This window comes from Nesoenas mayeri (assembly GCF_963082525.1).
Source record: "Nesoenas mayeri genome assembly, chromosome: 8".
Classification (NCBI taxonomy): Eukaryota; Metazoa; Chordata; class Aves; order Columbiformes; family Columbidae; genus Nesoenas; species Nesoenas mayeri.
The window spans coordinates 35,875,691-35,892,557 of NC_137554.1; the positions used below are offsets into that span (position 1 = coordinate 35,875,691).

Sequence of the window (16,867 nt, forward strand, 5' to 3'; positions counted from 1 at the left end):
CATGGAAAGGGCTGTTGGGCATTGGAACAGGCTGCCCAGGGCAGTGGTGGAGTCACCATCCCCGGAGGGGTTTAAAAGACGCGTGGATGAGGTTTTTAGGGACATGGTTTAGAGGTGGACTTGGCGGTGTTGGGTTAACAGTTGGACTCAATGATCCTATTATTTTAAGAGACACTTAAAGAGACATTGCTACAGAGACACTCAATTTCTTCTAAGAGCTACACAGCATCTGCAATTCTCTAGTTGGTTTGGCCTTTTATTTTGGAGGGGTGGGGGCTGGTAAGCTTTTGTTTGTTTATTGTAGGGTGGGTGAGAAATACCTCTCACACAGCCAGACATTAAAAATTAGACATGCTGGAAAACCATCATTAGTATTCACTGCAACACCTCCATTTATATAGTTTAACCTTGCTCTGACATTGCTCTGGTACCCAAAGACTTCTATGATTTCAGCCATCAACTAAGCAGGCACTTACACATCCCTTAAAATGGCCTGATGAAATATATTCATGTTTTGCCAGATCTCTGACTACGATAATGTCAACATAACCAACAACACTTTCAACCAGTATACTGTATTTTCTTAACGAAACCTCCTCCAATGCTGCACTTACCAACTCAGATATGCTTTGAATAACAATTTAGAGGGGTAGTTCTCCTAAACATTCAAGTATTTTACTAAGTACTACTGCATTATAAAGTAAAAATATAGGCACAGAATCAAATTAAAGCTATGAGCAGAAAATGAGAACAGAGCTGGCCAGTGCATACACTACAAGTATTAACTCTCATGCATCATCCCTCTTGCCCAATAGCACCCTTTGTTCTGCTAAATGTTTCATTATTACAGCCAAACCGATCATTGTCGCTCCTGGACAGGAAATATCATGTTGAAGTCGTGCAATGAAAACACCAAGTGCAAAACAATCTTTCCATTCAGTACTTAGAGTACAAGCCAGTAATTTTTATCTGTTTCATTAGTGCTTCCAATATTCATTTTAACATCAGTATCACTGCAGTAACTGGAATTTCCTGTGACGTCAAATCAAATAATAATAGTAAAAAAGTTTCCCAGGCTATTTTACTAGTAACAGACTTGGTTTTTGTTCAAAGTGTGCCCCACAACAGGTACAAATACAGTCTCGGATATTCTTCTGGGATAAGAAGAAAAATATCTCTCGATATTTTTCAGTGTTTCAGTGTAGAATTTACTTGGCAAAGTTGGTTTTTATGTGATTTGTAACAACCAATTGCAAAGAGTAAACTCAAATTGTTTTCAATTCAAAAAGGAGGGAGGGAGAAAAGATCAGATTCCACAGCATACAAAACCAGAAATACATTATTACGATTCAGTTTAGAAGTTTATAACTTCATAACAGTAATGTCTGTTCCAGTAATTACAACCCTTGTTACAAATCTATGAACTTTAGAATACTAACCTAGGAAATAAAAAACACCTTCAGGGACACCTGCCCTTTTAATCTTCTGCTGTCAATCAAGCCTTTACATCCTCATGTTTACATCCCTCTGGCACACCCCTCTTTAGCTGTAATAAGATACTACTACCAGTCTCTCCACCCCATCCATCCTCAACCTTCCTTCACACAAAAAGATTTAAAAACAAACAAGCAAAAAGCTGTCCATTGAGAAAAAACAACTTCCCCCTCCAACCCAAGTGAAATAAAAAAGGAGAAACAAGCTATTCTAGCTTGATTAAAATCCAAAATGCTTATCCTATCATGATGCAAACTCTAGGGTTCATTTAAGAGTTTCCAGGCCAAATGACAAAAATTCAGTCATAAATGTTCTTCACACAGTCAGCCAGCCAAAAACCAGGTAAGTTTAAGGCAAACTGGTCTTCTTATAATGCCCTTTCCAAATAATAATCAACTTGTCTCTTTCCCTCGACTGCTTTACTGTCTCATCCAAAGTGTTTCATGCTTTCTACTGCTTTCAAGCATGTCTCCTACAGCAATAACAAATATTTACTATCAATTTGTATTCAAATATTACCAAGTACTTCAAAATTCAGCACTTCCATTCCCACTGAGCAGCTGAAGCATGCACAAAAGCTCTGCCATCTTCTCTCTGCATAGATGTCTGTCACTGCATAATTAAGAATGGTTCCATTTCATTCTCAAATTGCTACAGGAAACCTCCACCACCTTCTAATCAGTACTGAACAAAGCGTGTATAACATGAAAGGGTAGCTCCACGGCCTTTTTGGATGCAGCTACTAAAATGGTTGATGCATTATCAATAATAATAATTCTTTTAAAGTTCTATCTGCTTTAGGAGCAACCGGCCTCCTCTAGACATGAGTTTAAACACATACACACATACTCAGATTTCCTCATCGCCCATGGAGGACAGAAAGAGGAACAACAGATCTCTCACTCCAGTAAAAAGAACAAGCTAAGATCTTAATTTTGTTGTTCTCTTGAAAAACGCAAACAAAACACCACAAACACAACCACACAGCCACCTGAGGCTTCTGAGACTTGCAGCTGATTAGGATACAAATTGATATTACGTGACTTTATCTTGCTTACCAACAAATAAGTTTACCACATTTTTTACAAAAAGCATTTCATCACATCAGGAAGACAAACACAAGAAGCTATCTTCCTGTTCTCCCTGAATATTTCTTTACCGTCCTTCCCTGAACTGTGAGCTTCCCCCTCAATCGCACACAGGCAGTTTTTCAGAATAAACTATAAACCACAAATTCCATTTTCAAGAGCAACAATAAGTTTTTGAACGTTCATATTATGCCAGCTTTCAACAAACATCTTCCCCACTCTTAACAGGCATTTTCTGCATCTTCAGTTTTCTGTTCCTTCGTCCCTACATTTCTGAAATTAAACAATTAAGCAATCATCCTTGGAAGGTCAAAAATACAACTCCTCATGTTGGCTGTGGCTTAATTTGAGTTTTCCAGCAACAGATGACAGTTTTCGAGATAGGAACAGCTCCTTCTCACTGATGTTGCTGGCTTGATACAAACTAAAGGCAACCACAACAAAATATTCACTTGCTAGAAGTTCCCTATTCCATTCACAGTTATGCTCTGACTCAGACACTTAGCCAGCAAATGCAAGTGGCAACAAGATGTTGCAGAATAGGTTCAAAATGGGGAGATAAAAGATACTTCTGATTATTACTAAATTGGGAAGAGGAGGTGGAGATAATCACCCTCATTTTGCAACATTCTTTCAAGCATATTTGGTGTAATAAATTTCACTACAGTTCCAAGGTCCTGAAATATTTTTACTGAGCAGCCAAGAGAATAGAATTAGCACCAAAAAGTTTCAAATTAGTTAACTAGAGCTTTGATATGCAAACAAAGGATGCCCAACCTGCTCATTCACTGCAGCTGCAAAGTCATCTGAGAACACCCAAGTCTCATTTGGAAATACCCAACTTCCCAGCCCTGTTAAATCGCAGTCAAACCAAACAGGGAAGGAGAAAAGAAAATCTGACACAATTGTGAGCTTGACTGAAGGTTAATTTACCCTTAATTCTCTGCATGTGGTTTACAGCAGAAAGTACCTCTCCGCATACTTTTTATTGCTGGTGTTAGTAACTGATCTAAAAGCAGCTGGTAACTGTACCCCTGCCCCGTACTGTCATTTTCACTTCCTCATGCTCATGGAAACAGATTTAGAACACTTGGCAATTTGTTGTGACTTCTCATAACGCTGACATTCCAGAAGGTAGAATCCACACTGAAGAAATTATCTTTAGGCTTGCTTGACTTTCTAAGATGATTCTCATGCAATGTAAGAAGAAAAACAAGAAAACAAACAAACAAGCAAAAAAATGAAATCCCCACACAAATGGTCAACAACGACAGAAATAGCTTCCTCTATTTAACCACTGATGACAGCTGTAGTCACAATGGTTTTGAGGATACTAACAATTTTTCCGCTTCTGTCAACATTATCAACATTTGTATTTAGTCCCCCTTTCCATGTGACAAAAAAAGTAAATTAATTCTACAATGAAAGGATTACACAGCCTGTAAGCAATAATGTCTTGCTGTAGAACACACCAGAACAGACACTCTTGCCCTCTCCCCAAATAAAGGCCCAGAACAGCCCATGCCTTTAGACCAGCAGATTTAAAGGCTGCTGGTCTATGAAAATTGTTTTCCTCTACAGAAAGGAGATATTTTAAACGTTCTTTTGCTTTTAGGCCGTTTAAAAAGCCATAGTGAAGGCTAACCTGCCATTTTGTAATATTAAAGCAAGCTTTCACAGAATATACTATACTTCATAACTATGTATCCTTAAAGACACATTTATTCTCTGCATATATTTGAATTTCATCTTTCCATTGCACTATCCTCCTTTCTCTCCTTGAAAGAGTTGATGATTTTCTCAAAAATCAACTACATAAGTAGCTGCAAATTGAGTAGTCTTGCTGCTAACTTTGTAAACTTACTTATACGTGCTTAAGCGATTCACGCTTATTTACCAGCTTTACTTTCTGTAAATGGGACAATTTATTATTGGACTGAAGCATCCCAAGTCAGGAGCATGTGCACCAACAGGCCTGTGTTAGGTAGAAATCCAAATTTCTCATGTCACTGCTAAATGAAACAAAAAAGTACCAAACGGTGCAGTTTATTTGCTATCAAATCTCTAGGGAATAAGAGACTATCTTAAGAGTATGAAGCAGTTCTAAAACCATCAGGGAAAAATGCAAGCAACAAAGATATCAGCAAAGTGAGATCATCAAATGGTATAGAATAAATTTGGCTGGAAGTGACCCTCAGGATCATCGAGTCCAACCATAACCTAAATCTAGCACTACCCCATATCCCTAAGAACCTTGTCGAAACGCCTTTTAAACCCCTCTGGGGATGGTGACTCCACCACTTCCCTGGGCAGCCTGTTCCAACGCCTGAAGATTGGTGCCAAGATTCTCCAAGTTTTATGATCATCTCCTGCAAAGCTCTTCATTACTAACATGCAAAAGCACTGGGGCCCACCAAAAAAAAAAAAAAAAAAAAAGGCAAAATTACTTCCAACCAGTATCTTACAGTTAATTTTCTGTTAAAAGAAGGAATTAACCTCTCCCTCCCGAGCCCGCCTTCTTGCACAGCGCTCCCCAAGCCGTCCCTCCCGACCCCGCGGTCAGTCCCAGGCAGAGGGTACCTGACCCAGGGCGGTCGCGTTTCCGACCCCCCGCGAGCGCTCCGCTCCCAGTTCACCATCTGCCTTCGAAATCCACGGGGCGGGTTTTTCGGTTGTTTAAACCAGGCGCTCTGTGTGTTTTATAAAAGACAAAAGACCAACCGCGGCCACAGCCGCCGCAGCTCCGCGGGCCGCTCCCCAGGCCGGGTCCTCCCGTCCCGGCCCCGGGCAGAGGCACCTGCAGCCGCGAGGGATCCGGTTTCACGGCCGCCCCCGCGCTCCCTCACGCACACCGCGGCCCCGCCGACACCTGACAGCGGCCGTTAGCGCGGCGGGCACGGCTGAGGGGCGGCGGCGGGCACACAAAGGCGCGCAGCCCTGCGGGGAGCACCGCGCCGCTCCCCAGCACCGCCTCGGGAGCGGGGCAGCGCCGGGCCCCGCTGCTGTCCCCCGCCGCTGTCCCCCGCCGCTGTCCCCCGCCCCTCCCCCGGGTGGGCGCCCAGGCCTCCGAGCGCGTCGGCTGAAGGAGGCGAGCGGCGGGCAGGGGCGGGGAGCCCCTCGCCGTCCAGAGGCCGGCGGAAGGTACCTGTGTCAGGGAGAGGTGGGCGGCCATGCTGCTTCCATCATGCCCCGGCCGGGCCGCAGGAAGGACGCGCCGCGGGCCCGGCACTCACGGCCCAACTTCGGCAACTTCCCCAGCCGGCCCCGGACAAAACCCGGCACCGGATCCCCGGCGGCCGGAGCCTCCCCCTCCACCATACAGCAGCGGAAGCCGCAGGCAAAACCAGGCGCCGGAGCGCGCTCGCCGGAGCTCACTAAAGACAGCTGCAACAAAAACGCGGAGCCGGAGTTTTTGGCCTGACATGGCGACCAACGTCTCTGCTCCCAGTTGCAAACCTTTTCCTTACCTTCTTCGTTGGCCCTGCTTCTGCTGCAGATGCTTCGAGCATTTTGAACGGTTGCAGTGTCCTAGTTTAGTCATGACACAGGTAGGGGAACTCCCAGAACAGGAGGTGCATCAGGTCTGGGTTCAGTCGCAACACAATTCAGTGAGGCCAGCAGGATACACTGATTACTGTGGCCTCCTGCCTCTTTCCCCCAGACCTCACCGCTCACAGAAATTATATGCCCACCCAGACAACTGCTGGCTGTATACATCCACCTCCCCGTCAGGCTGTTTGTACACCAGCATGGGGAACAGTGGGTCCTATAGGGGGGAAAAGGAGAAAGGGGACAAGCAACGCTTTGGACAGGAAGAACCATGAGACAACAAACACAGGCGATGAGAGAAAGAGGAGCAAGCTGGAATGGGAAGACAACTGCACCCATTCTCCTAAGGCATGAGAAACAATTGTGCACAGACTGGCTGAAAGTGATATTCATGTCACCACTTATTTTCCTGCTCTTTCTCAGGTTCAGGGCTCCAGCTTCACCCAGGAAAACCTTCCTCTGTCACAACAGAGCCAGGGAACAAGAAAGCACTAACTCATCCTGCACCTGCACACTCACACCCACTGGATATTGCAACTACTATTTTGAGCTCTTTACACAACCATATCGCACATCAGTCACTGAGGGTGGGGAGAAAACATTCTTATTTTTTTACTTTACCCTAAGATGGCTCAGGCACAAATTTAAACTTGAAATACACATTTGTACTAACAAAAGGAAATTACCTGGAGTCATACTTGATTATTAGAAAGGTTTCAAAATTTGCCTGCCTTTCTTTCTTTTAATTCTCCACCACTTTGCACTTTTTTCTCCTCCAGCTCAGTTTTGTGCTTGTGCTAATGCTCACACCCCCACCTCTGTATCCTCCTGCCCCTCAGCTGGCAGTCACTCTGAGCTGCTATTTCTCGTCATCTGTCAGGAAGCAGGTGGGATCCCTCCTTCCCACCCATTTTCTCATAGAGGTTTTATAGAAGCTCTGCTTCACTGACCTATTTCTCAGTCATTGTTTCAGCAAGAAAAAGAAGATATGGAGGAGAAGAATAATATAAAAGCCAAACAGAATAGATATAAAAATATTCACACTGTTCACAGTCTCCACTTCATGCTCATTTCTTCCTAAGTGAAATCCCTGGAAAAAACACAGACTGTTATACATCCAGGTTGATTTTTTTCTTCTTTGATTAAAATAGGAATAATATCCCACAACAATACCTGGGAATTAAACCAGAAGATTGTAAAACTACAGCTGGTTCTCCCGAGGACACCGGTATTTGAGCCTGTCAGTGTCTGGGAGGGGCCCCATCAGTAGAGATTTGGAGGGCCCAGGTTTTTATTTGTTGCCACGATCCTGTGTGGATGTTCCTTCCTCTGTCAGTTGTTTCTCTCTTCTCTCGGTGTCCTCTCCCTGCGTGAGGAGAACAGCTGGAGCTTTACAGGCTAGTGGCCTCTCAGGAGAGAGGTTCCACCCAGGCTGATGTGTTCTCATTGCAAATAGAAGGAAAAAGCAAAACAGCGTAATGAGATCTGGCTCTGGAGTTAGAGGCTTGATGCTGAGAGCTGCTGCAAGCAGGATTTTGTGAGCAGGCTGACTCAGCAGATGTGTTCTTGCTGCTGTTCCCACTCTCTCTGCTGGGTATTGCATCAAGTGTTTCCCATCTGGTCCAGGACTAGACCCACAGCTGCAGCAAAGCTACTGAAATAAGGATGTGAAGGAACACACAGGAACTTGTAAAGGTCCTTGTCTCTCCCAAGAGTCCTTCATGCAGGGCAGCCTCACACAGAGCACGATTAACTGTCCCATGTCCCCTCTGAGCAGAATGTGCTGTCCAGAAGGTACGTCTGCTCCGGCCCAATGACTGCCCCTGCGGGCCTGACCTTCCTGGAGCCTCTGGGCTGGAAAAGAAACACAAAAAATGCACCATTTTGGTCCCTTAAACTGTGACGTGCACAAGAGACTGCTGCTGCAGAGAGCATCTTCATGCTGCTGTTGAGCTCTCCTGGGCAGCAGGAGCAGACTACGAGTTGTACTTTCTGTTTAGGAACTAGCGGGCAGTGCCAGGTACGTGGTTACATACCTTCACACCCCGGCCATGCATATGGTGTGTTTGGCTTCTCAGAGAGGTGGACAGGTGTTCAAAACACGTGGTCATCATACATGACCACTCTGCCCAGAGTCAGAGTGCAAGAATCACTCAAGGTAATCACTGTGGCCTCTGTAAATTATAATAATAATGAGTTCCATCCATGAACACTGGATTGCTGTAGTCATGTAGATCTTTGCTATTGTTGAGCATTCTGTGTCTCCTACAGACAAACATTATCTTGGATCCCTCCAACCATCTGAGATAGAACAACTATATCGCGGCCTCCAACATCTCTGTAATAATCACAATGGCAATAATCACAACCTGTGGTACAGCAGATCTGTATGAACCTGGAATGACAGCTCCCAAAAGGAAACAGCTGTCTGCTTCTAGGTTGGAATTGAAGTGTCATGACCTGACGTAGGGTCATAAAACTGGACTTCATACTTATTTTCTGTCAAGAGAAAAATTAAGGCTACTAAATCTACCCAAAACCGTTAGCGGGCTTGCAAAACAGTGGACTCCACCTGCCTTATTGGGTTTGCCACAAGCAGCTCACTGGGGCTTGGCTGATGTGGAAGAGCTCCTGAAATCTGGAAATGGAGAGGTTAGTAAATGTGCCTCTCCCCTTATCTGCTTCTCAGTCGAAACTCTGTTTTTTTGTCTCTCCCTTTGCAGAACCCTTGGGCCCTTTGCAGTACCTCCTGCACTGATAATTGTGTAGCTCTTGAAGGGGTGGTGGGATTACGTGCTGGGTTTTTGGGAAAGCTTAAGAACATAAGAAAGTCAAAAGGTCAACAAACTAGGTAAAAACGGCTTCGTATTAGCGGCTTCGTTTTATATCTTCTCACAGTCAACATGAATTCTCCTGCAGGAAACCTGTTTTTTCTGTAATCTGCTCTGTCATAACTGATATAGGTTGATCTGTTTGTCATGAGATTCTCTAGTATGGGACACTTTTAATACCAAAAGGACACAGAGAACAGTATTAGCCTGCTATTATTTGTAAATATAATAGGATTTTCTATGCTTCTAAGTACTGACATTTTGGCAAATGTGTACCATATCTATGTTCTTTATTGTTTCTTCAAAAGTACAATGCACAAAGTTAAGTCTACACTGGACAAACAAGTGACGACCAATAAATCAAAACCAGCCAAATGGCTTGTGAAGAATGGGGCTTGCACCAGTGCAACTACAAAAGCCACAACATTACCGTTTTGGTGTCATTGTAAGATACTGCATAAGTCTATAAAGTGACTTGTTCTAGTATGGTTGACTTCAATTTGAAACCTGTGCTACAGCAAGAGAACGTAGAAAGGCCTTACACAAGTCAGAGTCAGCCACTAAGGACCTCTGTGTTTTATATGTCTTATGATCGCCAAATATCTGTCTTCGTAAAGCTAATAACATTTTAATCATATCCCCTGGTCTCCCTGGAAATAACATCTCAAGTGTCCATCGCTTCCTTTATTATAGCTTTGTTTACATCATGGATCAGCACACAGGAAGTCCATTGTTTTTTTTTTTCCGAAACAACACACAGGCATTTAGTATGACTTGTTCTGCTCGTTCTAGGAAACGTATTGTTACAATCCACGAACACGCGGGAGGATGACTAGAGGAATGACTCACTCCTGCCTCCTGCATACCTGGACATGAAATGATGTACTCAGCTTTCTGGAAATGCAATGCAAAGCAGATTAGTAGCTCCAGTACCACAGATACAGAATTAAGGACTTAAATGTCAGAAGGATTAAAAAATCCTGAGTTTTACAGAACAAAATGAACCATATGCACGAGCACACAAAATTCTGCCCCCCCCCCCCCCCCCCCCAATTACTATTTTGCAATCAAAGAATGAAACCCAAGAGAACAGACTCGTAGGTCTGTATATTCGCCACCCTTTTAGCGGTGCAGCTACTGTATTTTACCTGTATATCCACCACATTATTAGCGGTGCAGCTGTCGTATTTTATATGTATATTTGCCACATTATTAGCGGTGCAGCTACCGTTTTTTACCTGTATATTCATCACATTTTTCGCGGTGCACGTACCGTATTTTACCTCTATATTTGCCACATTATTAGCGGTTTAAGTATTGTATTTTACCTGTATATTCACTACATTTTTAGCGGTGCAGCTACTGTGTTTTACCTGAGTATTCACCACTTTTTTAGTGGTGCAGCAACCATATTTTACCTGTATATTCGCCACATTTTTCGTGGTTCACATACCGTACTTTACCTGTATAGTCGACACATTTTTCGCAGTGCAGCTACTGTATTTTACCTGTATAGTCGACACATTTTTAGGAGTTTTGATTTCTAAAACAAGTTGGAAGACAACTTCATGGCTACCAAACTTAAATTGTTATAAAGTCTATTTGCAATCGCGATACACATTTTTGTAATTTGCATTCGAGCCTGCCTTTCAATTCACTGTTTTAGGTGGTGCAGTGATATCTGTTTCCAACTCCACTACAGAAATTATGGAATCTAATAATTACAAGGCATGTACTATAAGAACAAGTCTCAAGAAAAGAGGGGATTTGATAAGAAGAACAAAAATATTTTAGAAACCCCTAAGCCAAATGTAGCAAGATGGGGCCTAATGTAATAGAAACCTGACAGAGAAACAACAGGTCTGTGGCCACTGGACATGAGGCAAAGCGGGATGTCCTTGGCTGGCAAGCTGGGAAGGCGGAATGATCTGCTAAACGGAACTACTTGAGCTGCTTGTCTTTTGCAGAGCAGCAGCGCAGAATGGCAATGTGCATGCTCAGGAAATCAGGTCAAGAAACTGACACTGGGGGCACCAGGTTGCAAAGACCCTGGGGACCAAGAGAGACCCTTGATGGAGACTCTGGAATACCAAAGATGTTCTGCCAGCAAAAGGTGGGGTTGTGAAAATAATTAATGTTTAATGCATTAACTAAACAGCAGAAACAAATGAATGTGCAATAGGTGTATGTAATAAATACCAAAAAGTGCGAATCACACGCATACTCGATTAGAGGAGCAGTCCTCTGAGCATCTGGCGCCCTGTAATAAAAGTGCTGCTTGTTAACACTTTCAAAACTGCGTTAAAGAGTCTTTTTGACGAGTTTTTGGTATCAATTGGGATCTTTTGGTATCTAAACCTTTGAGCAAGGCAGGGGGAAACATCTGTGAAGTTCCTGCTAAAAGAGTCTGAGTGTTGAAGCATGAATGTGGGACAGATCACGTTCAGATGCTTTACTCCTGATTCAGAGAGCACAGCAGAACGTTTCTCTGCATTTCACCGTCCGCAATGGCGTGTTTGTGCAGAACTCGTCGCGGCACATCGCTTTTCCGGCCACGGCCGCTCCCGCACCCCCTGTGCGGGGTTTTCTCTCCAAAGCCCTCACGGGGGGCGGGGCCTCGGCCGCGCGCGGAGCAGCCCCCCTTCCCGCGCTGGGCGGGGCGGCCGTAGTGGGGGAGGTGGCGCGGCCGCCGGGGAGCCGCGCACGGTTCGTGGGTACTCCGCGCCGGGTGGGCGGGGAGCAATGTCCCGCTACGCCCTGGGGCTGCTGCAGGCGCCGCGCAGCACGGGGGGCAGCACGGGGGGCAGCACGGGGGGCAGCACGGGGGGCAGCACGGGGGGCAGCACGGGGGGCAGCACGGGGGGCAGCACGGGGGGCAGCACGGGGGGCAGCACGGGGGGCAGCACGGGGGGCAGCACCGGCGGCTGCTCCAGCGGCGGGGCCGGGCTGGGCCGGGCGGCTCCTGCGGTGGAGCCCTCGCTGCCGGCGGGGCTGCCGGGGCGAAGCCGCCGGTTCCCGGCTGAGGAGGCGGGGCGGCGGCGCTGCCGTCTCCCTGCGGGGCTCTACCCCTTTTTTACCCAGCTGCCTTTCTGCTGGTCGGTTCCAAGCACCGGCACAGCTCCTCTGTTGTGACAATGGTAGTCGTTTCTTGCAAATATTTAACTAATTATTTTTCTTTACCAAATATCGCAGTATCCGAGTTCCCTGCTGGGATCACAAACTGGTCTGAATTGCAGCACGATATTTGCCTTACTGGAGATGTGAACCACGTTTCAGCTGGTTATGGATTTTGGTTTTGTGATTGTTTTTTGGCTGCTTGTTTTTGGAGGTGTTCGGTTTTCTCGGCTTGCCCTTTGCAATGGCTTTTAGGGCCGTTATCCGGGACGTGTTGAGACGTTGTGACCCCGCAGCTGCAGGCGCTGCCCTGTGCGTGCAGCTGCTTTGCGAGTTCGAGACCTCTCAGCGGCTCCTGTGCCCTGAGCGGGGGCTTCAGCCCGCTCAGCAAACCTGGCCCTGCTCGCGAAGCCTGGCTTCTCAGGCAGGAAAAAATTGTTCAAATTATAGGTTGTTTTTTTTTTTTCAATGGAGCAACTATAAAAAGAATTAGAAATACTTCTAGTGCTTGTTGAAATGTATTCTGAGGTACCTACATCTCCATTAGGCATAAGTTTGGAACAGGTAACATGTTCTCAGGTAATGTGCATTATCAGTCACAAGTCCTACAAAAAAAACAACAAAAAAAGGCAACAAACCTGTTAGATTGCTAATAGGAGTATGGCATAATTTATGTGTTAAATGTTGGTTTTAAAAAATACCTGCAGGTGGCTTGGTTCGTATGTTTTTTTAAATTATATTTTTCCCCATATTAAGCCAGATTCGGTACACTCTAAGATAATGGCAAAGTCTCTACTGCCAAACTTTGAATGAACTGATTAAAAAAATCTACATGGATGCTATTTGGCTTTGTATGTCTCTTAATACCTGAATTTTTTTAATTTTTAAGCTGAAATCCTCTGTTTATTTATTTATTTTTTAATCTTAAAAAGCGATTATCCAACCTAGATTAAGGATGCGATATTGTTTTTTAGTCGAGAGAACTGAAAATCAGCAAAATGTTGTAAAATAATTTATTGATACTAAAGAATGATCTGAGAAACAGAGATTTTGCAGGACTTAAAATGTGGATAAGTCTTAAGATACATGCGTAAAAGAAACTGCAGATAACAAACATGTCCCAGGTCATTGTATGAGTTCTAGGAGTTGAACTCCGTACATTCAAAGGGAGATCTTTCTCAAACTGAGAGGTTTTGGACATGATTCTTTGTACTCTTTTATTGTCATTTTTCTAAAAAGAATGGTCAACTTCAAAAAAACCAAAAAAACAAAAAAACCCCATGTGTATTGTTTCAGACACAGATTTTAAAACTGTTGGGCCACTGTGAGATAGAACTGACTTACAGCATTCTTTCATGAATCTAGAATTCATTAGACTACAAAATTATATGTTGTAAAGTGATTTATAGTACTTCAGGCAACAATGTAAACAAATATTTGTATTGGTGCTGCAAGTGGTGTCATTGTGGAAGATGATAACCATATGGATCTGGCTGGTTTTCAAATCAGACTGATTTTTATTTCATTTTATACTTTGGAGAGCTTTGATGGAATGACATTCAAGTTTATTGCTTAGATATATCTATTTATAGTAAGACATAAAAAGCTTTCTAAGCTGTATATATTGCTTTCTGAATTAAAAAAAAAAAATTCAGTGAAGTGATAGACAAATTAATGTGTTTGCTTACAAAAGTTATTTTCCACCCACCTCCCCCCCCCCCTTCATATTTTGGGGAAAAAAGTTCTTATGTGTAAAATACCAGCACATTGAACCTCATGAGTTGTTCTATGCAAGGCCTGGACAGCGTGCGTGTCAGAACCCCCCGCCCCGGGCAGCGTGTGCGTGTCAGAACCACCACCCCAGCCCACCCCGGGCAGCGTGTGCGTGTCAGAAACTGCCCCGCCCCCCACCCCGCCTAGGCAGCGTGTGCGTGTCAGACCCCCTGCCCCGGGCAGCGTGTGCATGTCAGAACTCCCCGCCCCGGGCAGCCTGTGCGTGTCAGAACCCCCCCCGGACAGCATGTGTGTCGGAAACCCACTCTGTTCAGCAGGTCTGTGTGCAGGAGCCACCCCTGCTCATGGGGGAGCTACCCCAGACCCCTCCAGGAAAGCTACCTGAGATGATTTCTCTCTTCTGCTAGAAGCTCCCTCCTCTGGGATTAACTTGAGACTCCTCCCATGTATCTCACATAGTCTTTGGACCTCTGCCTTAGGGACCTCAATTTCTCAGTAGCAGCCTCAGACTCCTCCAAGGAAGCTGTCCGAGATGATTTTTTCTTTTTTCATAGAAGCTTCTTCTGCCGGGACACAGCCAATACTCCTCCCATGTGTGTCCCAGAGTAATTTTGACCTCTGCTTTAGGCATCTGAGATGCAGGGCAGCAGCCTCAGACTCCTCCAATGAAGCTACCTGGGATGTTTTTGTTATTTGTAGGAATCTCTCTCCTCCAGGATCCACCCAAGTCTCCACCCAGGCATCTCCTGGATTCTCAAGAGCTCCTCTGACAGTGCCTCAAGATCCTGGTACCAGCCCCAGACTCCTCCACAGAAGCTACCGGAGAAGACTTTTTTCTTTTGCAGGAAGCTTTGACCTCTAGAACGCACCGAGACTCTTCCCAGACTCTGCTGCAGCTGTTGGAGCTCTGCTTTCGCTGAGATCCCAGCTCGCTGCCCCGACTCCTCCAAGGAAGCTACCCAAGATGACTTTTCTCAGGCTAGAAGCTCGCTTCTCTGAGAAGAACCCAAAACTCCTCCCAGGCATCTCCTGGAGTATTTTGACCTCTGCTTTAGGAACAGAAGATCCTGGGTGGCAGCCTCAGACTCTTCCAGTGAATCTACCCAAGATGATTTTTCTTTCTGAGTGGAAACTCTGTCCTGCAGGATCCACCCACGACTTTTCCCAGGTACTCGCAGAGTCACCTCACTTCCTATAGGAAGTGGAGACCCCAGGTGGAAACCCCAGACTCCTCCAGTGAAGCCACCTGACATGATTTTTCTCTTTTGGAGAAAACTGCTGCATCTGGGATCTACCAGAGACTCCTCCTGCTCTGGTCCTGTCTGGTCCCTGCTCCACGGTGTGTCCCCAGCACGTGTCCCTGTGCCACCGCAGCCCTGGGCCAGGCACCATGCCCTGCAGTAAGGTCACAATGTCTGGGTACTATCTCCTCCTCCTGGGGCTGCTGTTGCCTTGTTTTCTCGTGGTATTTGAGGGAGGAGAACGTGGTGAGCAGAGAGCGTTGATCTGGGAGATCTGCAGCAATGAGGAGGATGAGGGCGCTACGAGGTGAGGGGCTGGCGGGAAGCTGAGGCAGCATCTGTCCCTCCAGATGCTGGGGGCCGTGTCCCCATCACCTCCACTCCCGTCCTGCTGCCAGGCACCTCCCTGAGGGCTCCGTCCTGTCCCGGCCCTCCATGGAGCAGCCTGGGATGGCTCCGAGACAGCCTGGCCCGGCAGTTCTTGTGGTGCTGCCCAGCCCCAGCCCTCCCGGCGCCCTGGCAGAGCCCCGTGCCCATCCCTGCCCAGCTCAGCCCCGCGCTGGGCTCCCTCCAGCATGTCTCTGCTGTCCTGGCACTGGGGACCCCCGACTGGGCCCAGTCCCCCAGGGGGTCTGCCCAGTGCTGCAGCGAGGGGCACATTCCCTCCTCTCATCCCACCGACTGCTCCTGCCAGGCCAGCCCAGCACAGGCTGGTGGTGCTGGGGAGGCTGGGAGACCTTCACCCCCCTGCTGGAAGCTCTGCGGACAGCAATACTGGTTCCTTCTTCCCTTCCAGCTCTCTGTCCATGCGTGTGTCCCCCGTCCAGAGCCTCCAGTCCTGAGGACAAAGACTGGGCAACCGGGACTGTCCCTGAGGCTCTTGACACCTTTGTGGCCATTGGGAAATCTCGACTGAAACAGCTGGAAGACCATGAGGTGAGGCGAGGAATGAGGGCTCCCCTCCATGCCCCGGGCTTCCCCGGGGCCATGGCAGAGAGGGATCTTGTCTGACGGCATCTCTACCCTGCAAGCTGTGTCCCCAAGCGCTGATCCTGCTGCTCAGGTGGGACTAATGTCGCTGCTGCCTCCCTCCTGTCCCCAGGAGCTCTCAGCTCTCCCCTGGGCAGGGCAGGGCCTCTGCCATCAGCCCTAGCTTCTCCCCGGTGCCTTTCCCCAGGTACCCAAGGCCCCTCCTGAGCTTTGGTTTGGAGCTGTCCCAGCAGCCCGCGGCTCCTGCCTGTACAAGGGGCGACGCTGGCTGCAGGGTGCTCATGGCTTCTCCTCCTCAGGGCAGGGGCTAGTCCCCACGCCTTCCCCTTGCCCGCCTGGCGCCTTCCCTCTGACCGCCACCTTCCCCGTCCTCAGGAGTGACGCCCACGGCCTCTTCCCCTGGTGGGGTCCGTGTCCCTCTCTGGCTTGTCTGTGAGATGCACTAGAGGCAGCAGCTGAAAGGGAAAGGCTGAGATTTGGAGGGTTTGTCGGTGGGTTTTGGGCGGTTGTCAGCTGAAGAGTTGGCTGTTTGCAGGTGAGGTGCAGGGCAGAGGGTGAAGCTGACTTTGCCTGGGCGGCGCAACGGGCTGGGTGTGCAGAGCTGAGGAGAGCGGGCTGCTGCGGGTGACCCTAAAGCTGGAGAACCAGCCGGCAGCTCCAGACGCTCCCGCTGCCGGGCAGGGCCGTGCAGGCCAGTGCCCTGGGGCACAGCGACGTGACCCTCCGCAAGTACCAAAGAGCAGGTGAGGACCATGGGCACTTGTACTGAGCTGTGACATCTCTAACCCGTGACACTGGGGTCCAGCAAGTACCAAAGAGCAGGTGA

At 47.1% G+C, this 16,867-nt stretch overlaps 1 protein-coding gene across 2 annotated transcripts in view; it reads right to left on the reverse strand.

Moving 5' to 3' along the window:
- The window catches only part of EPS15 (epidermal growth factor receptor pathway substrate 15), a gene marked incomplete at its 5' end in the record, with an annotated part of 50,945 nt that extends 44,854 nt beyond the window's left edge, over positions 1-6,091 (reverse strand). Inside the window, one exon of one of the 2 annotated variants that reach the window (XM_080348661.1) lies at positions 6,050-6,091. In XM_080348661.1, the coding sequence (XP_080204787.1) occupies positions 6,050-6,091 (42 nt within the window). Of the gene's footprint in view, positions 1-5,727; positions 5,819-6,049 lie in introns of those variants that run through there. The other variant, XM_080348660.1, reaches the window with a different exon arrangement.
- Positions 6,092-16,867: the final 10,776 nt, after the last annotated feature.